The 26253-nt window shown below is 55.3% G+C and overlaps 8 protein-coding genes across 8 annotated transcripts; 4 read left to right on the top strand and 4 right to left on the bottom strand.

Annotated features, from left to right (window-relative positions):
- Nucleotides 1–399: 399 nt before the first annotated feature.
- CCM_08751 (extracellular serine-rich protein) lies at nt 400–1120 on the bottom strand (the record flags this gene model as incomplete). The annotated part of the gene is made up of 2 exons (XM_006673887.1): nt 400–777; nt 869–1120. 2 exons carry the CDS (start codon nt 1118–1120, stop codon nt 400–402), a joined length of 630 nt encoding a protein of 209 aa, XP_006673950.1.
- A 1632-nt stretch (nt 1121–2752) lies between these two features.
- CCM_08750 (tyrosinase precursor) lies at nt 2753–4780 on the bottom strand (the record flags this gene model as incomplete). Its single annotated transcript, XM_006673886.1, has 4 exons — nt 2753–3967; nt 4014–4265; nt 4325–4455; nt 4501–4780. 4 exons carry the CDS (start codon nt 4778–4780, stop codon nt 2753–2755), a joined length of 1878 nt encoding a protein of 625 aa, XP_006673949.1.
- A 964-nt stretch (nt 4781–5744) lies between these two features.
- Nucleotides 5745–9491, bottom strand: CCM_08749 (DNA-directed RNA polymerase I 135 kDa polypeptide; the record flags this gene model as incomplete). Its single annotated transcript, XM_006673885.1, has 2 exons — nt 5745–8918; nt 9021–9491. 2 exons carry the CDS (start codon nt 9489–9491, stop codon nt 5745–5747), a joined length of 3645 nt encoding a protein of 1214 aa, XP_006673948.1.
- A 3904-nt stretch (nt 9492–13395) lies between these two features.
- CCM_08748 (ADP-ribosylation factor family protein) lies at nt 13396–14323 on the top strand (the record flags this gene model as incomplete). The annotated part of the gene is made up of 4 exons (XM_006673884.1): nt 13396–13445; nt 13621–13693; nt 13751–13770; nt 13915–14323. 4 exons carry the CDS (start codon nt 13396–13398, stop codon nt 14321–14323), a joined length of 552 nt encoding a protein of 183 aa, XP_006673947.1.
- A 2339-nt stretch (nt 14324–16662) lies between these two features.
- Nucleotides 16663–18039, top strand: CCM_08747 (l-allo-threonine aldolase; the record flags this gene model as incomplete). The annotated part of the gene is made up of 3 exons (XM_006673883.1): nt 16663–16891; nt 16960–17218; nt 17289–18039. The coding sequence occupies 3 exons, from the start codon at nt 16663–16665 to the stop codon at nt 18037–18039; spliced, it is 1239 nt and encodes a 412-aa protein (XP_006673946.1).
- An 889-nt stretch (nt 18040–18928) lies between these two features.
- Nucleotides 18929–20089, top strand: CCM_08746 (Metallophosphoesterase; the record flags this gene model as incomplete). The annotated part of the gene is made up of 1 exon (XM_006673882.1): nt 18929–20089. The coding sequence occupies one exon, from the start codon at nt 18929–18931 to the stop codon at nt 20087–20089; it is 1161 nt and encodes a 386-aa protein (XP_006673945.1).
- A 1488-nt stretch (nt 20090–21577) lies between these two features.
- On the top strand, nt 21578–22428 carry CCM_08745 (uncharacterized protein; the record flags this gene model as incomplete). Its single annotated transcript, XM_006673881.1, has 3 exons — nt 21578–21782; nt 21848–22228; nt 22310–22428. 3 exons carry the CDS (start codon nt 21578–21580, stop codon nt 22426–22428), a joined length of 705 nt encoding a protein of 234 aa, XP_006673944.1.
- A 224-nt stretch (nt 22429–22652) lies between these two features.
- Nucleotides 22653–24305, bottom strand: CCM_08744 (HET domain protein; the record flags this gene model as incomplete). The annotated part of the gene is made up of 1 exon (XM_006673880.1): nt 22653–24305. The coding sequence occupies one exon, from the start codon at nt 24303–24305 to the stop codon at nt 22653–22655; it is 1653 nt and encodes a 550-aa protein (XP_006673943.1).
- Between the last annotated feature and the right edge of the window lie 1948 nt (nt 24306–26253).

The following is a 26253-nucleotide window of genomic DNA, read 5'->3' as shown; positions in this document are numbered from 1 at the left end:
AAAAAAAGGGAAGAAGATGCAAGGGGAGGCAGCGGGTAGATGGGATGCCAGATCGCATCGGATCGTCTTCCGGAGATCCTGGCGGGCTTAGTTTTGACGACATGTCGTGAATGCCATCACGAGCACTACCGCAGTACTGCCCTACATTGCTACCCACGACGCGACTAAACATTAATTTCAACGCAAATTCATTAAGCTTTATTGGACTATTTTTATTTCTTTTTTTTTTCTAAATGTAGTAGCGTCACTGCATAAAAGGAGAAGATAATTTGCTTTGCATCCATCATCATTACTATCTGAGTTCCTAAACCTCTACCAGTAGAGCATTTTCAGTCATCCAAATTACATCCCCCCCCCGGCCCGCCCCTCCGCGCTTTCCCATCCACATCGACTCCCCATCTACAGCATCAGCGCCGCGACGCCGCCCGCGGCCGCCAGGACGCCGGCGACGGAGGCCTTGAAGCCAGCGGCGGCGGCGGGCTTGGCGGAGCTGCCGGACGCGGCGGCCGAGGTCTTGCTGGCGCCGGCGCCGCTGGTGGAGGTCGCGCCGCTCTCGCTGCCCGAGGTGGCGCTGCCGGAGCCGCTCATGAGCATGCCGCCGGTGACCTCCTTGGGAGACACGTTGTCGGTGGCCTTGGCGGCGGCCTCCTTGTACGTGTCGAGCGCGGCCTCGTCGCCGTTGACAACAGCCACCATGCCGCCCTGGCAGTGCTTGGCCTGCGAGCAGTACAGGTACATGGCGTCTGTGGAGTTGACTGTGACCATGAATGTCTCTGACTACATGATGAAAAAAATCTCCGTTAGCATTTTGGAAAACCAGATTTCTCCCCGACGTCGAGCGAAGCGAGGAAAAAAAAAAAAAACGTACGGCTTCACCGTTGGAGCTCGGCACGAAACCAGAGTAGAACATGTCCGTCGTGGCGGGCTCGCAGGGCTTGTCCTTGGTGCCGAGCACGACGCTGTGTCTCTGCGGGTAGAAGTGGAAGAGAAGCGTGTCGCCCTTGGCGGCGGTCATGACGGAGGGCGTGAAGTTCAGGCCGTCCTTGCCGACGTCGACGTGGACAGTCTTGGCCTGGGCGACGCCGGCGGCGATGGCGAGGATGGCGGTGGTGGCGCGCATAGTTGATAGTGGTTGTTTGGTTTGGGGAAAAAAGATGAGAAGCAAGGAGGACTAGCGAATATGGTGATTGAATTGGATAGAACGGGATGGGGGACGGAAGATGGGATGCAAGAGAGCAGATGCACGCCCGTTTCTCTTTATATATATATACATGACCGAGCAGTACCTGAGAAGGGGAGGGGGGGACTTATGACATTGCCTTTCTTAATGCCTATCCACCATGCAGCCGGTGCTAAACGGATGCATCATCCCCCCAAACCAGGGCTTGCAACAAGTCGCAGAAACAAAATGGAAGCTAATCAACATTTACTCCAGCTCTTGCGGCCCCTAGTCCATGAGCCGTCCAGTGGCTTACTTCTTGACTGCGCCGCACCCCCTAGCATCACGAAACAACCAGATAACTCTCCGACAAGCCGGGCTTCCTCTAGCTTTAGTGAACCGATTAGGTTGAGGAGAGGGGGGGTACAGAATTGGACGAGGGCTTGTCTGGAGTTCTATATCGAGTTCAGACAAGTTTTACTTCTAATTGGCCTCCCTTGAGCGGCCCCAATCGTCGTGTTCCTTTCGCTTTTACACAACTCCCTTGTCCGTCAACCGTCTTCTCCTCTTCCCCTCTCTGGAAATCAATGAGGTCAGAGGTCCAGGCCTAGGCTTTTGCTAGCAAACGGCAGCCAATTTCCTAGGCAAGACGACTAACTAGCCCGTTGGGAATCCTAGGCTAGGGGAGGGGGGTACCGGGAGTATGTCGATCCGTTTAGTGATAAAAATGGGATGCCAAGCTGCCCCGACTGAACCCTGGGGTAAAATTGCCGGGAATCTCGCAAGTCTTTCTGTCTCGCCCTGTTCTGCGTTTCAGCTCTCCTTGTCTGTCCGTACATCATTCTATCATTGTCTCTGGATAACTCAACCATCCCTCGCGTCGTATTGAATATAAAAAAACTAGAGGCCTCCTAGAACAAAGTCGCTTGCCAGCCCTGCCAGCCCGCAACCTTCTTTTCCCCCGTAATCTGCGCCACGCCTCACCATCGGCAAGCACGGCAAAGAGACGCTAAACCGCCTGAGACAGCAGGGAAGGACGGCGCGGAACCTCTGTCTGCCGGCCCCACCGTCCCCGGCGACAAGAGACTGGCCGATTCAGAGTCCATCAAAAGCCATCAAGAGCCAAACAAGCCGGCTAGGGAATTCAACCGGTGAAAACTAATCTCGGTAGCGCAAGCCAACAAAGTCGTTGTAAAGAAGCCAACTCGTATTCTGGCGTGGAATAGTCCAACCTGATGTCATCGTGTAAGCAGTCGCACCACACACCACACACAGCCCGACAGCCCGACAACTGAAACTCTGCGCGCCGTCACCTCGTTTCACTATCATTCATCTCAAACAACCACGCAACTCACAGCAGCTCAGCAGCTCAACATCAAACAAATAAACATCCATTGGCAGACTCTAACAGGGACTCAAACATAATACCACATGGCTAGTAATAATGCAATGCCTCCAAGAAAATACATGCCGTGGCTGTCGCCAATAACTGCCACCATATCAAAATCGCGATAATACATCTAGCCTAAAGTATGCACCCAAAATCGTTTGTTGTAATGCGTGTAATGCTTGTAATCCGATGCCCGGCATCTATCATGTTTCCTCACGCCATACTGTCCACTCCGAAGTAGCCTCACCCCATGCAGGGAGTTCGGCATCGCTTTGAGGGACTTTGACGATAGTGCTGGAGATTTCGATATCGAGACCCTCAACGCGAGCCAACTCAATTACGCTGTCATTGTGGCTGCGCACTCTGACCTCCAATGTGCGTTGCAGAAAAGGTCTGACGGCGCTGGAATCCAAGTTGGGCAAGGCTCCAGTCGCGACGAGTTTCATGAGTGCCGACGTTAGCGGTAATGTGCCAGATATTTTGGCTTTCGACCCCGTTGACCGATTCATGGCAAAAATGGCAACGGTGCCGATTTGATTTGGCGACAAAGCCCAGTCCGCCGAATTGTCCGCCGGTGCGCCCACAAAGAAATGGACGTCGAATACTCCTTCCAACGCTTCGACATTAACCTGCACATTGGCGATCCATTCCCTGTACTCGCCCGCTTTGACAATCTTGTAGGCAGGAGGATCCATCGCTGTCAGCTTGATATTTGGCACTCCTTTCGATGCCTTTGTACTCCAAGGCCCACCAGTCCTTTGTAATGCAGTAACTCGGAGCTGCGAATCTTTTGCGACGATTCCGGCTGGGCTGGAAGCTCCATACCAGCTATTGATCTTGCGCACCAGCGACTGTTCCAAGGCACCTCTGTCGCCGACGTGCAGGCCTGTATCGGTGTAGGTGTATCCAAATATTTCCGTCGTCCTGGACGTTTCCGAGGTCCAAAATGTATCTGACGTAGCATAAAACGGAACCAGAGGACTGCTGGAATCCTGAATAGTTCCTTTCGGCGCCGTGTAGCTTGTCTCGCCACTCGCCATAGGTTGGATCCACGCATTCGGGTTCAGCACTTGCCAGATTGACACTAGGCGATCTACCATTGTATGATGCAAAAAGAAGAGAGGATCAAACGACGACAACGGAACGTATGTCATGTGTCCCTTCAGGCCTCCATACAAGTGAATAATGTCGTGGACGGATTCGAGAGAGTCGAGGTTTGACGCTTTTTGGGACGCTGCCCAAGCCTTGTTGCTAAAGGCATTATAATCGTGATAATTTGAGAATATGATGTAGAGTCGTTGCTGCAACTCTGGTAGTTTCGACAAGAGCGCGGCACTAACCTGGAAGTTTTCCGAAGGCGGTGCAGTCTCGCTTACCGTCATGTTCGGCGCTCGCTTCGTCTCGTTCCAGTGTTTGAGCTAAAATGTCAGAGCCTTTCCAGGCGATGGGTAAAGGCAAACTTACTGGATTCCAGATAAAGGCATCTTCGTCTACTGGGTGGAACATATACGAAAATAACGGGTTGCGAATATGTTGTGCTCCATTTGGCCCATATTGTACAATAACCGGGCTCCAGAAGCAATCTGGAAGATGAGTCTCGCCAGCGGGAGCGGGCAAGCTCCAGTCCCAGTACGGAATACGGAATCGGGAGGCAGCGTGCTGGTACAACCCTCGCTCCGTCGAGTTGGTGAACAGACTGGCAATGGCATTTGCCAGCTTAAACATTTGTTGCTGCAAATGTCAGTTGAGGACAAGTCACATCGCAGAGTACATACCTCGTAGAGTGCTAGATAGGGACGATGCCACGTAGGGAAGAGCACTGAGCTGTGAGTGCAATAGCCTGACTGGCTTGCTCCTGGCGCAGGCTGGACGCCATTCCACGGTTGAAACGGAACGCCATGAATACCTGCGAGTGTCAGTGAAAGGATGAAAATTTAAAGAGCCGCCTTACCTGCAATTTGGTACCACGATAGCGACTGGTCCTGGCTGACGGACTGAAACATGCTCAGGGCTAGGATGTACAGATCCCACATATAGCCGTCCTTTCTCAACTCGCGTATCTCGGGCCTAATGGGCGTGCTTCCATTAGAAGCCAAAGGCAATTTGCCGACGATAATCTTGGCCGAAGGGTCTTGTCTGCGGACGATCTGGTCTATATCAATGCCATAGTCATATGACTGCGCTGTGGAGGCTACCACGCCAGCGAGCGTGAGCAACAGTGCCAAAAGCATGTCGGTGGTGTCGAACCGTGATGTCGAATTGAAGACGAAAAGATTGAATAGATAAAGAAGAACGACGAGTAGTATTGTGGCACCCAGTGTTTGTGTTGTATAAGAGACAGTCTTGAGTATGCGAATATCGACTATCTTGGTTCGATCACGATATATCCTAGACTTAGGTGTGCGTAGTGCGTTGCTTCCTGGAAAGAAGCAACTTTCGTTGCTTTTTAAAGTCGCAATCGAGGGAAGAGCAGGCTCTTGTTCGTTCGGGTGCAGAAGAGCTGGTGGCGTTTGTATCTCGTGATAACCAGAAAATGATCGAATTTGTGTATCCCCAAACGAGGGCGGATATCTGAAATGAGAAATGCCGAAAACAGAAAGATGAAGGAAATCGAACGAGAAGAAAGCGAAAAGAAGCCAAGAAGAAGACGAGGTTTGGTTTGCTCCGCAGGAGATGCAGTCGCGGCGTTGGGCGGCCTCTGGTAAACGCGTCGCGAGCAAGAAGTGCCGTGTTTGGTGCCTGCCAGCTGTCGGCATGCACCTCGGGACTTTTTTCGCTTTCTGTCCTGCCCGCTGCGTCCTGTGACAGTTACGCAGTCGGCCTGGGTATGCAATAACCACATCAAGGTAGAGATGCGAAATCTCAGCCATCTTGGTTCACATCTCTTGGAGTTTGTGAAGCGTCGGGGACCGCGATGCCCAGCCAGTCGCATAGACTCGCTTGTATACAAGCCGTTTGTGCGACAGCCTGCAAAACACGACGAGTCAACTCTCTTCTCATGTCACAGTCACATGTTAATTAACGAGGTATAGTTGATTTATCATAATTCAACCGCTTGACTTATGCTCATAAATGCGCCCCCAGAGGTATACAAACGTCCCCGTGACTTGTGCCTCATCTACTCTAGAAACGACAGGACAGAAAACAAGACTATCCACAAAAATAGCTCAACATGATATATACTTTTCTCTCGCCTTACGCCTTGATAGCCGTCAGTGGCAGCGGCTGCAGTGCTCCTCTGCGCGGCTCGTCGTCATGGCTGATTTTGTACTTGAGCTTGACACCCATTGCCGCCAGCTCCACGTCCAGATACTTGAGCGCACCCGGCACGATGACTTGCGTGGTCTGGTCGCCGCCGACCCACGAGTGACCCTGCCCGTCCTCCCAAATCTCGCCCTGAATCTCCGTCAGGTCGATGCCATCCTCGTCGTCGAGTCTGACGGCGCAGTGGCGGCAGCGCACGACGCTCGGTGCCTTTTTCCGCGACGGTGCAAACTGCGATACTGTTGGCTGCACCGACAAGAAGGAGCCGCACCGACGGCAGATCCACGACTTTGTAAAGTCGGAGCAGTTGAGCAGACGATCTTGCAGCAAAAACGCCGTACCGTGCGCCAGCAGCGCGTCGCGTTCCATTTCACCGACACGGATACCGCCACCACGCTTACGACCCTTGATGGGCTGGCCGGTTGTCGGCACAATGGGACCCGTCGTACGCACCTGGAACTTGTCGTTGACCATGTGACGCAGACGCTGGTAATAGACGACACCAATGTAAATATCCGCAGCCAGCTCCTCGCCCGTAATACCCGAGTACATTGGCTCATTACCGTGATAGTTGTAGCCCGCCTTCATCAGCTGGTGGCCAAAGTAGTCACCCGCCGTGTGCTCCTCGTTGAATTTGAAGGGCGTCGAGTCTTGCGCGAGACCGTGTAGGGCACCGGCCTTGCCAGCCAACGACTCGACAAACATGCCAATCGTCATTCGAGACGGGAAAGCGTGGGGATTAATGATGACATCGGGTTGCATACCGGATTCGGAAAAGGGCATGTCAATGGCTGGCCACTTTTGCGAGCAAACACCCTTTTGACCGTGGCGAGAAGAAAACTTGTCACCAATAATTGGCGCGCGAGGAATGCGGAACTTGATCGAAATGGTCTGGAGAGGCTCGGAGCCGGTTTCGGCACCAATCAGCCGAACTTCCTCGATAAAGCCAGTCTCACCATCCTTGTACTTTTCGTAATGCGTAATGCCATCCAGATTGACGAGGTCACCCCGGTAGTCGGGCGTGACCGTGTGCCAAGCACAGATGACATCGCCATCCTGAACCAGACGGCCGACATGCGGCAAACCATCATCATCCAGCATGCCCTGGTACGACGCGCTGACGAAGCTGTGCGGGGCGAAACCAAAGGCTTTGATGACACTTTTGCTTGCTTTTGTTCTCGAGTCATCCTTGAGCGAGATCTTCTTTGTCTTGTAGACAGTACCATGACCGAATCCTCTCTCGTGAGCCGACTTGTTGATTATCATGGCGTCGTCCATGTCGTAACCGGTATATGAAATGACCGCAACGACAACGTTGGTTCCGTTGGGAAAATTGTCGAAGCCGTAAGCATTGTGCAGAGGAGCACGGACAATAGGCGTCTGACCGGTCTGCAGACGGTACGACTTGTTGTCTGTACGATGTACCAGAGCCGTACCAGGGGTACCCATGGTTTGCTTACCCATCTGACACTGATACATGTTACGTGGCGACTGGTTGAAATCCGAAAATGGAGTCATGTTTGCCAGGATGGAGAGAATGTTTGTGGGATCAAACTCAACGTGGGTGGATAGACCAGACTCAATTTCTTCAGGTACGACGGCAATAGACATGTACGGCTGCTCGTAGGGACCGACCATGTCCTCCTTTTGCAGAGGCAAGTACTTGACGGGACGAATCATGCGCGAGGGTGTCGACGTCATGTAGATACCAGGGTACGAGCCACCTGTAGATGGGGGAACGTAACCGATTTCGAGGTGAAGAGGTACACCATGATTACCCTCGACTTTCCAGTAGCGGAGGCAGTCTGCTATGCGCAGGGACTCCTTGGGCTTGCACCAACCAAGGATCTGGCCGTCAAGCATAATGACGACGCTCTCGGCCGTAGAGGCGGTGGATGTGTCAACAGCACCAAGTGTGACGACGAGAGCAGGCACCTTGGAAACGTCGATGTGATCAGTCATGATTTTGCACTTGTGTGCCAAATGGTTGAGAAGACCGCAAGGCGCACCATCAGGGGTGTGTACGGGGCACATGAAGCCCCATGATTCGGGAAGCAGCTTTCGGACTGCAGTGGTCTTGAGCTGGGCAAAGAAGGCACCACGATGTACCATGCGGAAATGAGCAATGAAACGTAGGAAGTTGAGCTTTTCGGCCACGACGGTGAAACCGGCCACTTGCTGAAGATCCAAACCAGAGGGACTGACTAGATTACCGGTAGAGAGGAAGTACTCGAGCGAGTTGCCCAGATTTTCGTTGGCCTTGCGGAAGATGGCTGCGGGAAATTCTTTGCGGAATTCTTCGGAAGTGAAGGCAACGCTGGGGTGTCGTCGGAAGTACTCTCGCAGGGACAAGCGAACATTGACTCCGAGGAACTCATCGAATTTCTCCTTGAGGATCTGGCCGTACAAGAAACCGCCTAGAAGAATTTCCTGGTTCTGGATCGCATCGGGGTTATCGACAGCACATTCGCCGGCGACGAGGGCGTAGAGCTTGCGGATCATGAAGAGAAGCATTTTGAATTTTTCGATATCCTGTTTATCCTTGACATTGACATTGCCCAGGTGCACCAGGGTAATTCTGCGCAGGAACTCGGTACCGACATCGTAATCAGACATGGTCTCTGGGACACCGAGAACGACTCGGAACTTTTGGCCAAGATACGCTCTCGTCTGAGACTTGCTGTATAGACCATAGGACTTGTATGTGCGCAAGAGTAGCTCGACACGATCAGTAAGGAAAGTGTTCTCGGTCGCCTTGCTGCCCATGGGACCAATGACGCCCTCGAAAATCTCGCGATCGTTGGTCTCGACGAGAGCCTTCATAATCATGACGACCGGCACCAGGTATTCATTCTTTCGCCATGAGAAACGAAACGTCACATTACCGTCGGTAAGGTAGTGCAAGACATTGGTTTGCGAGGTCTCATCGGGTCGGACAGAGCGTAGGATAATACCGAACGGGGAATAGCCAGGGCCGCGGTTTTGGAAACTGGGTCGGTTGATGGCCATGGGGAAATTTCGCTTGTTGAGTTGGAGCATACGAATGATCTTTTCGATACCGTTGACGACGAAGTACCCTCCGAGCTCCTCAGCCTCTTCTTTGCGCTGCACTAGTTGAGCAGGTGGGTTGTTTTCGAGGTGGCAGCGGTTCGACTTCGACATGTTAGCGGCCAGCACGATACCAGATTGCGCTGCAGCAAATCATACCTTGAGCATAATCGGAATCTGACCCAGATCTCGAACAAATTCATGAGAGTCACCGCCGTTAATGTTGTATTCAAAAGTGGCCGAGAGACGCCCTCGGTATGTGACATGCCGTTCTCTGCATTCGGCGGGGAAAACTTCACGATTCTTGGCCATCTTGTTAGAGGGCGGAACCTGAGATCGGCTCAGCATCACCTTTGTGATGCGGACATTGAGCTTGTTCTTGCCCTCTGGGCCCGTTCTCTCGTCGCCGTCCAAGTAAGTTTTGGTGCCAATATCGGCCATAGCGTGGTCGAGGAGGCTGGGCTTTCCATCGTCACGAAATAGGACATTGAAGGACTCGATGTGAGGGTTAACTGCCAATTGGAGGGCAGGATATGCGGTATGATCCTTGGGAGGGTTTCTGAAGAGATTCTCCCTTCTCAGAGTATGATATTCGTGGTCCCAATCGGTCCGTGTCGCTGAGGGAGCCATTGTGTAGGTTGAAAGTGGCTGACCAGTGGGAGCTGCCGAAGTTGCGCGAGGTGAAGGAGAGCGCTATACCACTCAAACGTTGAACTAAAGCTGCGCACATTCAGTAGCACAGTTACAGCAAACAACCCGTATCCTAGAGTGCTGTGAACGAGGAAATCGTGACCCGGAATCCGTTGCGTTTGACACTCTCCTAGACCAGCGACAGCAGGCCAAAAAAAAAAAGTTGCGATAAGAGAAGGTCACATGAGATAGTGCTATCGATATGAGGTGCCCACCCATTCCTTGAGTGGGGTGCAGTTGGAGAAGAGAAGCGGCGGGCAAAACAAAGAGGGGCGGCTGAGCTTCAGAGCTTGCGGCAACAGTTCGGTCCAGTTAGCTGGTACCTTTGGGACAAGGAACAACGGGCCAGTGAGCAGCCAGCCAGCAGGTCGCTAGTTGGAACAGAGAGCCTCTTCGGGTTGCACACGGCAGTCGTTCATAGTGTTCATTTTCGGTGAAAGTCTCGTCTCTCATAGGTGAGAAGAGCCGATGCCTTGCAGGGCCGGCCCCTCCCTCTTCGTCTGTGGCCATTGGCCGCATGTATACAGTGGAAGCTCAACATGGAGGCAAGACACACAGGTTGACTTGTGGCAAATGTGCCTCCAAAGTATTGCGGTGAAGATGGATGGGTTGTGCTTTTCAGCAGCTGTGCCTCTCTCTCACCTTGCGTTACAGTGCTGCTACCTCGCGGAATATGGTGTTGCACGGCCGGCTTGGTGCCGCAATTGCTTGAATTACATTACACGCAAACGAGCCGTTTGACTGACAAAAAGGCGACAGCTTTTGATTACACTGTGGCGTGCGAGGCCGTCTTGAGGCCATGTCTGTCTCGATGCGTTACGTACCATTAAATAGCGTCTACAGGGTGGTAGCGCAAGCAAGGATCGCAAGCCACACTGGGCTTGGACGAGGCAGGAGGGGCAGCGGCCTGCATCTGTGGCCTGCAGCATGACTGATGGTGTTTATCCATTTTTATGTTTGGCCTGCAGTAACTAGCAGATGACCGTGGTGAAGGAAGAAAGTGGACGGATGTGATCTGGAGAGGGGAAGCTATGTCGGCCAAGTGCTACGTCGTCCCCAGCATTCATCATATATCACTGGATGGTGTATGAGCCGAAATGAATGGTCATGAGGCAGACACGGCGACTGGATAATGGCAGGCCGTTTTGCTGCGTCGTCTTTTCCAGCCGTGGCTTTCTGCGAGCTGCACAAGGGCCTGCACACTGTAGCTGCAAGCTGCACGCTGCACGATGCAAGCCTCGCCGTTCTCCCGGCGCGAAGCAGCGGCCTTGATATCACAGCATGGGGCTGGGGAGCCTGGGCTACGCCGGTGCGGTAGGCGGAGCAGCGACACGGAGTGGTTGGCGGGATAGACTCTTGAGGGGCGGGTACTAGTAGAATTAAGCAGAGGACAGATTACCCGTATTAATACCTAGGTTGCGGCCAAGCAAATCCTCCGCCAAGGTAACCTTCGATTGAGGGTTCATGCTGAGCCTTGACGGGGTTATGTCAACGAGTACGGATGTAATATTGCACCCGATATAGGTGGTGGCAGACATGGAGACGAGGGCATCGAGTCGGTGAGTCGGAGTCTTCACCGTGCGCAGCAAATCTGTAAACGTGTGAACAGCCGCCGGTTCGGATTCAATAGTTATAGGCGTACTCGGAATAAAAGGAAGTCGGGCAGCTGTATCCCGTGTCACACTGCACATGTATCCAACGGCAACGGTGCAGGACGAGGATGGCATGCTGCACAACACAAGTAGCAGTACATTGGGAGTAGGAGGGGCCTTTCCAAGCAGATGCAGCAGCCACTCACTAGAAGCTACCGAACTATGCACCTCTTGCAGCGTTACCAGCGCTTGCGCGCCGTGAGCGATCAGAGGACCTTGGCGGCGGGAGCTAGACTCGGAAAACAAGAAGACAATAGGCAGGTAAGGAAGGGGAAGCAGGACTCGGCGCAACGGTGGGACATTGGCCAGAGGCTAGCTGCCCGAGACGGGCCTGAGGATCAACGGGGTTGTGTTGGGAAGAGGAAGAAGCGAATGAGAGGGCGGATGTGAAAAGGACAAGGTAGAGGGTCTGGTGACACTGGCTTGTGGTATGACGTCTCGTCGAGGCGGGCGCTGCGACCTTGTGGTGGCAATCAGGTACCTATGTAGCGGCGTGGGAATGACAAATGTTGAAGATGTGTGATTGATTATCAGATGGAATGTTTGGGAGGTGTATTTGGTAGGCAGGGGAGTCGATGAGCGGTTCGTGCTTGTCAACGGCGGTTCCGGTCTTGCAGTTGCTGACGATGCAAGGTGCGATGGGCCAAACAGGCGGCTGGTGCCTTCATTAACGATGTGGTGGGTGGTGAGGGGCCAGCAAAATGTCTCTGGGGTCCCTGCTTGCCTGTCTGCATGCTCCAGCAGACAAGGCAGATCGGACCCTGGCCAACCAAAGTGGGCGAGGGGGTTCCCGTAAAAAAATCTGGAACACGATAATAAATGAAGAAAAAAAAAACGCCAAAAAAAAAAGGTGTTCGTTTTGGATCCAGAATGCTGGGGTTGGTACAGATAATCATCTATGTAATTTGTACATTGGGCGCCTAACTGTCGTCAGGTAGCCGGAGCTCTTCATTGGTTAGAAGTTAAAGCGTCTAACTAGGATGGAAGCGATCGACTTGTACTGTTTTAGTGATGGCAGGGCTGTCCACCTACCTGCCTCGCCTAGGTACCTACTCAGGTACCTAGATTGAGAACGGAGAGGCCACCACCCACCACCTTGAGCTTTGTTTCCGATTACCTACCTGTACCTATCTACTTCCCTCGGCCATACATGTAGACACAAGTCGGTACCGACTCATTTCTGAGAATCTAGGTACCTACCGGCCGCAGCGGACGGGCACCCGGCCGGGACGAGCTTCCAGCCACTGGGGTGCAGAGGAGCAAGCATTGCACTAAGAGCACTAACTTATCCCACTCAGCAGCGAACCAGAAACGCTGCATGTGTATGTGTCTCGCTGGGTTCTCTGCCTCGCTCATATTGCTCAGCTCTCTTTGGCCACCTTCTACTACTTCTACTAGTTACTGTTGCCCTCTCTCTGCACATGGTTGCGGCGCCGCACCACAGCCGTCTTTCGGTACCTCGGACAAGGGTACCGTGGCGGGCCTCGCGGGCACCTAGCGGGCCGCTCCAGGGCCCGAACCAGCTGCCTGCTGCGGCAGGTGGGGTTGGAGCCGATACAACGGCCGCAGGTACCTTTTCCAGTGTCTTGCCTTTTTTCTGCCTACCTCCAGCCATGTACCCTTGGCTGCCACTCTCGCTTCTTGCTTTCCTACACGGGCCGCAACACCACACCTCTCTCTCTCTCTCTCTCTCTTCCCACCTCATCAAGCTCCAACCACACGCCGGTCCTTTGTTTTCTGCCTTGTGCCCCTCCCCGTCTGCGGCTCATGCCCGACCAGCTCCCCTGGTGGCAGACGTGAACCGAGGATACTGCTCCTCGCTGCTCTCCCGCCAGAGCCCTCTGAGCCAACATAATTCACACCACCCCCCAAGCTTTGCCCAGCCCACAACACGGCCATCCGAAAACGACGCATCTAGTCCACCGCCAGGCTTCCTTTGAGCGATCATCCAAGCTACATAGCTTGTCACGGGACTGTCCATCTGCCATACGCTTTGCCAAAAGCACGCAAGCCTCCCAGATATTTGCGCCTCGCCGCGAGGCCTCTCAGCCACCGTGCCATCACGCGAAGAGCTACGTGCTCCGTCGAGCAGTGCTATACCTATACCAGACCGAACCCAACCGAACACGATACTTTCACACTCTGTCGACCACGCGCCAGGGGACTCTGCCGCCCCAGGCCAATCTGCCAGCATGACTGGGTTGTTCAGAAAGGTGTACGACTGGCTGATGCGCACGTTTTGGTAAGCTTTTGCCAGATCCTGTTTGCCGCATCATTTCCGTCATAGGATTCGATTCGTCCTCAGCCTGGCCTCTTCCGTGAGATACGCTGGGTTCCCAGAGACCTACCCCTCTCAGGGCAGACAGACCGGCTCTGCAACATGCAGCATGATCTTTCGACTGACGCACGTTGTTTAGGGCTCAGGAAATGGAAGTCACGGTTGTGGGCTTGCAAAACGCAGGCAAAACCTCGCTCCTGCGTGTCCTGTCGGTATGTTTCCAATACGGGCTGTCTTTTTGATCCAGACTAATACCTTGTGCCATGTAGGGAGGAGAGTTCACAGTTGAGTATGTACAACGCCCCCTCGACTGTAATGATACTGTGTCACTGGCCGATGCCTTTTTTCTCAATCGCCCATGACCTCGCCGCTTGTTCGGGCCCTGCGCGAGGTTGCTCTTTGCTGTTGTCTTGGCTTGCTAACTCTTGCGTAGCTCAATACCGACAGTCGGGTTCAACTTGAAAAAGGTGCAGCATGGACATGTGTTGTTGAAGTGCTGGGACCTGGGCGGTCAGCCGCGATTTCGATCCATGTGGGAACGGTATTGTCGTGGCGTCAATGCCATTGTCTTCATTGTCGATATTGCCGACATGCCACAGATTCCTGCAGCCAGGGAAGAGCTGCACTCATTGATGAGCTACCAGTCCCTTGGCGGAATCCCTCTACTGGTACTCGGCAACAAATCAGATCTCCCAGATAAAATGTCGGTCGACGACCTGATTGATGCGCTGGACCTGGGATCGATACAAGGACGCGAGGTGTGCTGCTATGGCATCAGTGCCAAGGAAGAGACAAACCTCGACGCTGTGGTTCAGTTTCTTGTCAAATGGGCAGGACGGTAGACTCGATGAGAGAGACCCTTGTACATCGGCGCTTACCAGGGAAAAAAACACTAGTCGGCGTTCTAGTCTGTTTTTCTGTTATGGGATAATCTCGGTGGAAGACTGGATCTTTATGATTTCTTTTCGTGTTTAGAAAGAGAAGCGACACAAAGGCAAAGCAGAACCGAGGGCGACATCGGTGTGCGCTATTTCATGTTATCTGGGACGTCCTGGGCATTTGCAAGGGAGCATTTCCTTATTTCCGGTTTTTTGTTTATACTGCCAGTCTCTTATGGCGTGGCGAGCGATTGGGCCATATGACGAGAGACGAGACACGAATAATGATAGGCCCGCAGCACGACTTGTAGCACATGTCAGCACACGTGTGTTTAATAGTAAGAAGAGAAGCGTATCCCTTGAAGCGAACTCGCGCAGCATCGACGTGGATGGACATGGAGCGGCCAGGACATGGTGCGGCAGAGGAAAAGAATAGGTAGGTAAGAAAGGCGACGGGGAAAAGAAGAGGGACAAGCCCAGGAACATATAATCCAGGGCCGCAGCCACAGGCGCATTCCTTTTCCCGCGGGGCCGCAAGAGACAGCTGGTGGTGCATCATGCCAACTCATCTCTGCAGTCTGGTCTGGTTGCATGCGTGGGGCCGACGGAAAAAAAAAAAAGGCCAGCGCAGCAAGCTTGCACTACCGGCGCACGTTGCTGCGGCATAATTTGCGCCTGCGCGAGCGACTGAAGGCGTGTTTCGGTTTTATCGATGGGAGAAATGACCATGGGTCGCGATTTTGTGATTCTTTTGAGTGGCGTATTGCGCTGTTGACCGCGTTGCTACGGGCCGCACGCATACCAGCGCGCGTAGGCAAAATCATGGCACGACCACCCATCCTGGACCGTGTGTCGTACGAGGCAGGTCGACATGAAGACGAAGAAAAATACTGTGCCATGACTGCATCTATAAGGAAGATCTATTCTTGATGTAGATCAAGACGGGGTGGGTGGGCAGTATACAACTTGTCCTATCGACTGTTGCATTTTTCTCTCCCTCTGCCAACGTGGATTCGCTGCCCAACATCGCTGGGGATCCCCTCATTGGGGGCCGAACCATGGATCTATGCTGCAGAGGCGTGTATCATTGGATGAGAGCCAGTCTAGAGCGAGGGACTCTCGTAATATTGGCAAAGAAGGCTTTTGAGGAACCACTTGCAAGTCCAGGGAAGTCTTGCGTGGGAGTTCTGAGCTGGCTGCTGTTGCTGCTCGCTTCTCGGAGCAACGTGGCCATTCATCGGCTGCGCCGTCATCGGGTTCTCGCTGGCTATGGCCTGGATCCTCGCGACCTCAAAGTAAACGACTGCATTGCTGACGACGGCGCTGAGTGCGTACCACGCCGCGACGCCGAACGAGTCGACGGCACAAGGCCAGGCTGGAGAGGGCCATGGTACCATGCAGATCTGCAATGATGGAGAGATGGGGGGGCTGGCCCAGTCCCTTTGAAAGGGCCTGTACTCACTTGGATAGGCGCGCCGACGGCAATAGCATGGTCATGAGCGAGAAGGACGGCCCCAGCCCCCTCGCGGCTACTCCTGCAAGTGCGTTGATGAAAGCTGGCGCTTACAGGGTTATCTGCTCGCTTCCCGCGATTTCGCGCCGATATCCTGCACTCTATCGGAGACGCTAAACATACACCGGCAATCTAGTCAGATGGGATTCGGCTTTGCGACCAAGCTGCCTACGAAAAGCTGCCAAGTCAGCACGTTAGTTGTCGTTGGGCGCCGAGGCTTGCCAGCTTGTTCGGCCCATGTTAGAGCTAAAGACAGGGATTACTATAAGTCGAGGCTGAGCCTCTCGAGCTCGCGTCAATACAAGCTTATTTAATGCATGAGAAAAATTCTAGAATCTTCTGCAGAGGCAAAGACTAGACGCTCGCTCATCTCGTTGCCGAATGGAGTTGGCAGGTGGCAAGGTCCGGCTGGAACCGCGACATGAAGGCCGGCGCAATGGGCCTTATATACGCAGTTCACCCAGGGCGTACTTTTGAACAAGAGATATTGCTACATTTGCAATGCCAAACTGCCGAAGCATACCGGCCCTAATCGTGGATTGCCGGTGCCCGCAAGCCCCGTCTCCACCCGACTGAATGCCCCGCGTGTTCGAGCGCCGATCCGGAGCGGCGCCTTCCATGTTCCTACATCTCCCCCATTCTTCCGTACTCCCACCAGTGCACGATTGGATTAGTTACGCAATTGCACCACCACTTCCATCCACCAGCACACGTCTTGTCAGCCGTGTCAAAGCGGAGTCGGCCCCTCGGTGCGCCCTTGGAGATTCAAAAGGCGTGGGGAACCTGGATCATGAGCAGCAGGCTGGCGAGTGCCCTTGTCCAGCATATCAAGCGCATCCCCCGCACCACCGTGCTGCTCGATAACAAGGTCGACTTGCCGTTTCGTATCAAGTACTCCGTTCAAAGAGGCATAGCCACCAGAGAATTTTCTGGGAGCGTAGCGCATCGACAAACAATGGCTAGCAACGAGCATGGTGCCTGGATCGGCGCCCAAGGCGCGGGATCGCTCGACCTCCGCAGTATGTCCCTGGGCATGCGTTTCAAATATTGTCGCTGGATTCCGCGCGCTAACGGGGCCCGACTATAGGCGATGTCATGACGGTGCCCACGCCGGCGATGCTGGCGGCCGTGGCCAACTGCTCGCTGCGGGACGACGTCTTCCACGAGGACCCCACGACGCGCGACCTCGAGGCGCACGTCGCCCAGCTCGCCGGCAAAGAGGCCGCGCTCTTTGTCACCTCGGGCACCATGGGCAACCAGGTCGCCCTCCGCAGCCTGCTCACGCAGCCTCCTTTCGGCGTGCTGGCGGACCACCGCTCGCATATTATCCTCTACGAAGCCGGCGGGTGAGTCCTTTTTTCTCCCCGCGCACCTTGTACAGGCCAAACCTAACCTTGATCCCGCCGATTTTCCCAGAGTATCATCGCTCACCGGCGCCACCGTCAAGCCCGTCGTGCCGAAAAACGGCATCCACCTCACCCTCGAGGACGTGACGGCCCATGCCATCCTGAGCACCGACGTGCACGCGTGCCCCACGCGCGTCATCAGCCTCGAGAACACGCTCAACGGCATGATTATGCCGCTGTCCGAGATGACGCGCATCGCGGCCTTTGCCCGCGCCCACGACATTCGCGTGCACTGCGACGGGGCGCGGCTGTGGGAGGCGGCGGCGGCCGGCGCGGGCACGCTCGCGCAGCTGTGCGCGCCGTTTGACACGGTGAGCTTGTGCTTCTCCAAGGGCCTCGGGGCGCCGGTCGGCAGCGTCGTGGTGGGCGACGCGGCGACGCTGCGGCACGCGCGATGGGTGCGCAAGTCGCTCGGCGGCGGCATGCGGCAGCCGGGCTTCATCGCGGCGGCGGCACGTGTGGCTGTCGACGAGACGTTTAGCGCCGGGCTGCTGACGGCGTCGCACGAGACGGCCAAGAAGGTCGAGGCAGCGTGGACGGGCCGCGGCGGCCGGCTGGTGCACCCCGTGCACACCAACATGTGCTGGATCGACGTCGAGGCGCACGGGCTCACGACCGAGGCGTTTACCGGCATGTGCGCCGACGAGGGGCTCGTCGTCTCGGGGGGGCGGCTGGTGACGCACTACCAGATTGCGCAGAACGAGGCCGTGGTGCTGCCCAAGCTGGAGAAGGTGTTTGAGAGGATCCTGGGTGGTGCGTGAGGGACAAGATTGGATTCCACACAATAGTAGACAAGGGTTGTATTTTCTACGATATATTTCATAAATTCACAGCCTCGTCGACATGGGAATAAGTAAATACTACGCATTATAGATGAGACAAAGAAGAGAATCATCAGAAAGTAAAAGTACAAGGAAGAAAGTAGCTATAACCGGCGGTTTCTTTGTCTCCCTGATGCCGGTCTGTCATAATAATAAGAAACCAGATAAGACTACGAACATGATGAAGATGATGGAGGGTGAAAGCAGCGCTAGGTGGATGAGTCTGGATAGTAATTGAAACATTGATAAACTACAGATGTTTTTGCAATTACTACAGAACTTGAACGACTTCCAACTTCAGAACAATCGACATTTTACATGTCTCAGAATTTCAAGTATGATACCATTGACTTGTAGTGCAGCGACAGGTTTGCGCCTCACCTTTATTAAGCGCAGCTTTGCGCGAACTCTGACACGCAACAGAACCTACCTAGAATACTACCAGCGTAAAAAAGTAAAAAAGTGTATGCAGGTACTGAACCTGATGAATTAAACTTTCCCATAACGAGGCACTTGAACCTACTGTGATATTGTGAGTCAGACGTAAAATGTGTCTGTATCAGTTAGCGCTCAGCCAACGTTGCCTACAGGACTCTCATCTTTCCAAACTTCCAACTTCCAACTTCCAACTTCCCAACTCTCATCTTCCCAACTTTACACCTACCAAAAACACACTCTACATCCACAGACTACGAGAACAGATAATTTTGCTCAAATACGGCTCAGACTGCCTCCACGAATATCGGGGACTGTCTTACTCGCGAACCCTCGGCAATACAACAAACAGAGATATCATGGTCTGTGGCGGCCGCACTCTCCTTTGAGCAAAATGTCTGCCCAGGAGAGACTGGTCAAAACCTCGGTCCTAATATTATCCGATACACATGGTATGACCCTCGAGGGAAGAGTTCCCGATCAGATAAAGGCAGACGTCTGCATCCACGCAGGCGACTTGACGGAGGAGTCAAAACTGGAAGAATTCCGCTCCGCAATTGCGCTCCTGCGCAAGATCAACGCGCCTCTGAAGCTCGTCATTGCGGGAAACCATGACTTCACACTGGACACGGCCATCTTCAAAGCAAAAATCCACGCAGTACAGCCGCCCCTCGAACCCGAGCTGGTCAAGACGTTTTACGGAGACTACGAGGAAGCCGGAAAGCTATTCACCGACGCCGCGCAGGACGGCATCCACCTGTTGAACGAGGGAACGCACGACTTTTGTCTGCAGAATGGAGGCAAGCTGCGCGTCTACGCGAGCCCGTACACGCCATCGCTGGGCGACTGGGGGTTCCAGTACCACCCAAACCTGGGGCACGACTTTGCCATTGAAGAGGACACGCACATTGTCGTGACGCATGGGCCGCCGCGAGGCATCCTCGACCGCACCAGTAACCGCGAGCGGGCCGGCTGCCCGGACCTCTTTGCCGCCGTGGCCAGGGCGCGGCCGCAGGTGCACTGCTTCGGGCACATCCACGAGGGCTGGGGCGCCAAAATGGTGGCGTGGCGAGGCACGCTGAGAGAAACCCCGTCTTTTCTGACAGATATTGACAATGCGGCCTCGAGTCTCATTGAGCAGCTCAGCACAGTCCACGAGACCAGATTCGACACGCCGGAAGAGGCGGCCTTGAAGAGGAAGAAGCTGAAAGAGTACACGGCGCAAAAGTGCTGCAGCGTACCAACCGTGTCTGAGCATGTCGCTGGCAAGAAGACCCTGTTTGTCAACGCATCCATAAAAGGAGAATCAGACGAGGATCTGCAGTTACCTTGGCTTGTGGATGTCGTGCTTCCGCGTGCTTCAGAGTCGACAGTGGTGCCACTTTCGGGGCAGACGGAGAAGGTGGATGATGTAGTGGACGATGATGCCGATATCTCAGCCACCCGCGACTCCGTCAAGGGGAAGGATAGCAAATCCATAGAGGCGGCTGGACGAAAACGTGTTCGAGGGGATGATGACGAGGCGGGCTCCCAACCTGAGTGGCGAAAACGGTGATGGCGGGTGGCGATTGTACATACCATCCATGCACACAAGGATAGCGGGCGACGATGTCGTCACAATGCATAGCGATTTTATCCATGTTTCCCTCGTCTCGCAATGCTGTACATTGGCAGAAGATTGACCAGACGCTCTTGTGCTGGTGGGAGCAAGCGATCAGTGGACCTGCGCATCACATGCCACGCGATGCCCTCAAAAATAAAAACACAGCCCACCAAACTGCAAGGAGGGGGGGTTCCGGGTTCCGGCGCTGTTTCCTGCTTCCCCAGACTTTTTCCCAGTTTGTTTGCCCGCTGTTGAAGAATGGGCTCTCGGCCTATTTCCCTACGCGGCAATTCGCCGGTGTGGCGAAAAAAAGCAGGCAAGAAAAATAGGAGCAACAAAGGGCTAACTAAATGGTTTGCCGGAGTTGCTTTGGTGATGGCAGCCGAACCACGCTCTATTAGGCTATTAGAGAAATAGCACCCTTTTTGCGTCATTGATTTGTTCCAGTAGGGGAAACAATGGGTTCAGGCACCCGCGAAACAAAGTCGGCTCTCCCTCTTTAGGTCACCTAAACTAGCTTTAGGGTCTTGAGGGTCTTTTCTGGCACGCAGGCGACGTCACCAAAGTAGGCGCAGCCTTGTTTTTGATTGTATTAATACAGTTAATAATACAGGAATCCTCTGTAACTAGTCAATACTACAATAATACAATGCGTTCCAGTGCAGCCGACACGTCACCCCGCCCGGTCCGGCCACCTACAGCCCGATCCAGCTCCCCTTTCTTTTCTTTTCTCTTCGTTATTGTTTCTGCTCCAATATCAGTTCAATTGTTATTACTAGTTGGGTGTTAGGGGGGCGGCGGTGGTGGGCTTACCAGAGGACGCCACTGAGAACTAATAAACCATCCCCCCCCTATTTCACAGGGTCCAGACCGGATCGTCACCGGGGAAACTTCGTACTCTGCAATAGCTAGTTCAAACTCCATCTGGGATGGGAAGCTCTCTTCGTATTCAACGGATCCATTGTCGCAAAGGGGTTCTCTGGAAGCTTGGGGGGGAAAGAGAGGCGAGATTGGCATGGGTTCGCAACCGAGCTGCAAGGGCGGCTCTGTATTCTTCAACACTCCGTAATAATCTGTACAAATTGCATGAACAAGGCGATTCTCCAGCTGAAGCAGGGCTGAAGAAAAAATATGTCTGGCAGCGGACTAGCTAAGCTCGTCCACCTAGTTAGTCGCGTCCATGATTTAATTTCTCGTGGCTTAGATTTCGACCACCCCAGCAAAGTTCCAATCCACCGCCCCCCCCCGGACCGTTCTTCTTGTTATTGGAAGAGACGTACCCTCTTGCAATCTCCTCTGAAGCTATTTGATTACCACCTTGCCCACCCCCTGGTTCGCATTACGATCTGCTCCTCCTTCTTCTTCTTCTTCCTCTCTTCTGGCCACACTTGACACACACTCGCTTTTTCTACACCACAAAACACACTCTCGTTTTCCAACATGAAGTACTCTGTCGCTGCCGCCACCGCCGTCCTGGCCCTCGCCTCGGGCGTCGTCGCCAAACCCCAAATCACCAACTCGGGCTCCATTGACCCCAAGGAGGGCAAGGCCTTTACGCTCGAGCTCTCGGGCTGCGCCGCCGGGTGCACCGTGTACCTGATGCAGGGCGCCAAGGACCAGCAGGTCCCGGTCAAGGTCCTCGACAGTACGTCTCTCTCTCTCTCTCTCTTTCCTGAGGCTCGGGACAACCAAGCTAACTCAAACTCCCAGGCTCCGCCACCACCTCGGCCAAGATTACCCTCAGCGACGTTGGCTCCGGCAGCTACAGCATCCGCGTCAAGGACAACTCCGTCACCGGCACCGCCGCCGACGACAACGCCAACAACGACTACACCGGCATCTTTGCCTACACCGGCACCGGCCCGACCTCGTTCCCGCCCCTGTCCGGCACCGCCAGCGCCACCTCATCCAGCGCGAGCGCCTCGTCTAGCTCTGCCGCCTCGTCGTCTGCCTCGTCCTCCTCTTCCGCCACCAGCTCCGCTTCCTCCTCTTCTTCCGCTTCCTCGGCTTCCTCTGCCTCGACCTCTGCGACCTCGGCGTCGTCGGCCTCGGCCACCAGCTCTTCCAGCAAGGCCTCCAGCAGCGCCAGCAGTACGTTTTAACCAATCCTCCCTCGCCTCTCGACCCAAAAATGCTCGTTTATTCGCTAACCACACGCGCCGTCGCAAACAGAGACCGCAGGCAGCGCCACCGCTTCGCCTACCAGCACAACTCCCCCCAGCGCTGGCAACATGCTTGCCCTCTCGCCCCTCGGCCTGATTGGCGCCGCCGCTGCCGCCCTCTTCCTGTAAACACTCGTCTACGGCGGAGGATGATGTACTGGCGGTTCGAATGGGTGTTCCTTGATATCCAGGAGAGGTTCTTTTTGTTTTCCTGAATCAAGGTCTGCATTGTACATGTATGGCTTGCCTTGACGGTATAATTGTTTTGATGTACTACCCTCCAGACGGATACCATGCACGCTATGCTCTTTTTTTTTTTCATAATATTAATCAAAGTATTGATGAATGCTCTTTCAAGCTGCGTATATACGGTCGCTGATGCGCTCTTTGTAATGATGCGTATGCCGGATGAGGACAGGAACGATCCTGGCACCAGCTAGCCGCCCAATCGTTGCCGCGGGTAGTTCCAAGTCATTCGCCACGGTAACAGCAACTTGGTCCTTCATCTCCAAGAGCGTATTTTTTGAACCGTCGCCATAGGATCCTTCCATCTGTCGCTCCAGCGCGCCCGCACCGTAACCTGCCCCCCACCTTACCATGTCTTGACGCTGTTGCACAAGGACGGTGACCATGTCAGACCCTCTATCTTTGTCTACGCGGGACAGGGATAACAGGTGGCACCATGTCGACGGAGTGTAAGTAGGCTTCATGAATACCACGCCCCCATCCTCCTGGTCACGAATGCAGAGCGGTCTGGTAGGGATGCCCGCATCCAGACATTCAAGTATCATCAGCGCGAACTTTGACTCCTGGAAGCGAGGCCAACCGGAGTTGCGCTCCGCAAGCGTCGTGAGAGCCTCCGCGTCGAGCCCGTAGTCCACGGGATGCGCTCCGGGCTTGGCCAGGCGCACGTCAAGGGCCGCTCCAGCCCAGCCATGTGGCAAGATGATGGGGCTGCTGGGATACCTGGCGCGCCAAAAGACGGTCTCCGAGGTCCAGATGGTGGCCGGGCGCTGCAGCGCAATCGCGACACACGTCTCTGCGCTCGAGCCTTCGACTTGTGCTTCCAGCAGCGCGACGCACGTCGTGGAGGAGCTGCAGAGAATGGGCAGCTGGATGCGGATCCCGACATTGGTGACGGCGTACTCGGCCGGCAGCTTTCCGATGCCCGGGCCGGGACGCTGGACATAGTCGCCCGAGTCGGCGAACGCGGCGGCGCACGGCGCGAGCGCGGGCATCCAGGCGGGCGGCGGCGCGACGCGGTCCGGCCACGACCAGCAAAAGATGGTGTGGTCGTGCGACGAGCGGATGAGCTCCTCCTGCAGGCGGGCAAAGGCGGCGTCGCCCTCGCCGTACAGCAGCGGCAGGTGGACGCCAAAGAGCCCAAACGCGCAGTACGCCATGTCCTCGCGGCGGGTTGTTGTGCGCCGCGCCAGCCACGACATGCGCTGCGCCGTACTGGCCAGCCGGACGTCGGCCGCGCGCCGGAGCGCACGCGCGGGGATGCCCGTGACGGCAGAGAGCGCGCCGATACACCGCTGCTTGTCCGTCACAAACGTCCAGTCCCGGTCGTAGAACTCGACGCACGCCGGCGCGAGCAGCTCCTGCAGCGTCCAGCCCCGGGTGAACCAGCGCGCGCGCTGGAAGAGCGCGACGACGTCTCCGCCGGTCCCCACGACGTCCTCGAGATGCACGAGGCAGACGCGGGCGTCCCGGTACCAGCCAAACATGCTGTTGATGGCCTCGGAGAGCTCCGCCGAGCTCGTCTTGTCGATGCAGTTGGTGTCCGCCCACACGTAGTCCAGCCCGTGCGCGCTGGCCAGCCGGCAGGCTTCCACGATCTTTTGATACCCCGACTTGCGCTGGACCGACGGTGCCTGGCGGTTACCCCATTCCTGCAGCGTCATCTCGTCGGCACCCCAGGTGTGCGATAGGATGGCATAGGACGGGACGTGCTCGCCAAAGAACTCCTCCACGGCCAGCGACGAGACGTTGATGAGGCGCATAGTAGTCAAAAAAAAAAAACCCCCAGGGAAAAAAAACTATCTCTGCTCGAAACCGGCTAAGACAAAGGAACGTCGTCGCACTTGGCGCGGCGATTTTAGGCAGGAAAGGGGGATGGGGGCGCTTTTGAGTTTCACAGACGGTCAGGCAGGTATGGTCCTCTAGGCAGTTGTTTAAACCAGGTTTCCAGGTTTCAGCAGGGTGACTGACCTATGTTGGAGGCCATCGACAGACAGCCTTGCAACGCCACTTGGACGGCTGAGGTGGGTTCGGGCTGAACGTGAAGTTGCATAGCCACTCGGTTCTCGTCGAGACAGAAATGGAGGTACCGAGCATCGGATGAAATTATAAAGATGTATAGGATCAGGAGATACAAAATCACAGTGCCTTAATCAGGTTGGCCATGTCACTATCGGCGGGTAACACGGCGCGTAGTAGTCTGTTTCCATTGTATGCAGGTAGCACAAAGGCAGCAGTTGTCACGGCTCGTGGCGGGTATAAAGTCTTGGGAAGCCAACAACTGTCGTCTCTGTCTTTTGCTTTGTTTTTCTCAATTCAACTCAAGCAGTGTAGCTCATCGGGCTTACATGCGCCCCTTGACAGCAAGAACTGCCGACTAAACTCTGTGCTCTACACACCAGAGGAAATCCAACGCGAACCCTCAATTACACCAAGATCAACTCAAAACCTCCTTGATACTAACAAGATCAACCCAAAGCATCATTCACACCGGCAAGATCAAATCAAACCCTGTCGTCTAAAAGCAAGACCTACTGAAAACACTCACAATGTCGGCAACAGAGCCGGTATCAGCTCAGGACCTGCAAGATCTCAGCGACGCGCAGTTGGTCGAATTTATGAGCAAGCATCGCCAGTCGCACTGCACGCCTCATAACACACTACAAGGCTGGAAGGAGTTGTCACTCGAAGAATTGACGCTCCTCGCCGCACGATTGAAGCAAGCATGTCCCTACCTATGCCTTACCCAGTCCGCTCGCTAACATTCTACCAGAGACCTGGACCAAACAATTCCTGGCTGTCTCCTCAACGTCGGCAAGCTCGAGGAGTCCCGTTTCCAGGCCCTCCGCGACGGCGGCGCCCTCCCTCCGACGGCGTCGGGACCAGCCGTGGCCTGCGACGACGACGGCGATGACGTCGGCAGCGCGACGACGCCGACGACGCCGCCGCCATCAGATGAACTTCTTCTGCGCAGCGAGAGGGACGCCTATGACAGGCTCGTCCAAGACGGCGGCCGGCCAGTCTACGACTGGGTCGCCTTCGTCCGGGTGCGTGGCGCGCCCGGAGGCTCTCCGCACCTGATCGGGCCCTTTTGGGACTATCCGGAGCCGTACGGCCACGAAACGCGTACCGAGCTCCGGCAGGTCTTCCAGCGACAGTACACGCGCTGGTGCGACTTCCGCGCCTGGCAGCGCGACCACCGCGATCTCCCAGAGCCCGCCGCCCCCGGCAACGCACGCCCGGCGGACGCCGACCCCAGCCAGCACGACAAGCGCGAGTGGCAGCGCCACTTTTGCCGGGAGGTCCCGCGCGGCTCCTCGTTCCACGACTACGAGGCCGCGGTGCGGAGGCGCGTCGCGGACCACGTCACCGCGCCCTTTGCGCTGCACGAGAACCCGGCCCAGCAGAGCGAGGCGGCGACCTGGATCGAGTGCCTCGCGTTCGAGTTATGGTGGCTGAAGTGGTACGTGACGCGGCTGCCCGATGCCAGCAGCAATCCCGGGCGCAGAACGAGGCGGCAGCTGCGCGATGCCGGTGACACCGCGCCTCGCCGCAGCGCCGCCGCCGGCACCCGGGAGCACCTGGTGGCGGAGGACATGTGGCAGCGGCAGGAGGAGGAGGCCCGGGCGGCGGTGGTGGCGCCCACGGGCAACGAGCGCAAGGGCGTCGAGACGCGCCGGCAACGACAGACCCGCGAGCGGGAGGCGGCGG

This window comes from Cordyceps militaris (assembly GCF_000225605.1).
Source record: "Cordyceps militaris CM01 unplaced genomic scaffold CCM_S00007, whole genome shotgun sequence".
In the NCBI taxonomy this organism is placed as follows: Eukaryota; Fungi; Ascomycota; class Sordariomycetes; order Hypocreales; family Cordycipitaceae; genus Cordyceps; species Cordyceps militaris.
Note: the sequence above shows the minus strand (reverse complement) of the source record. Positions and strands in the feature narration are given on the sequence as shown.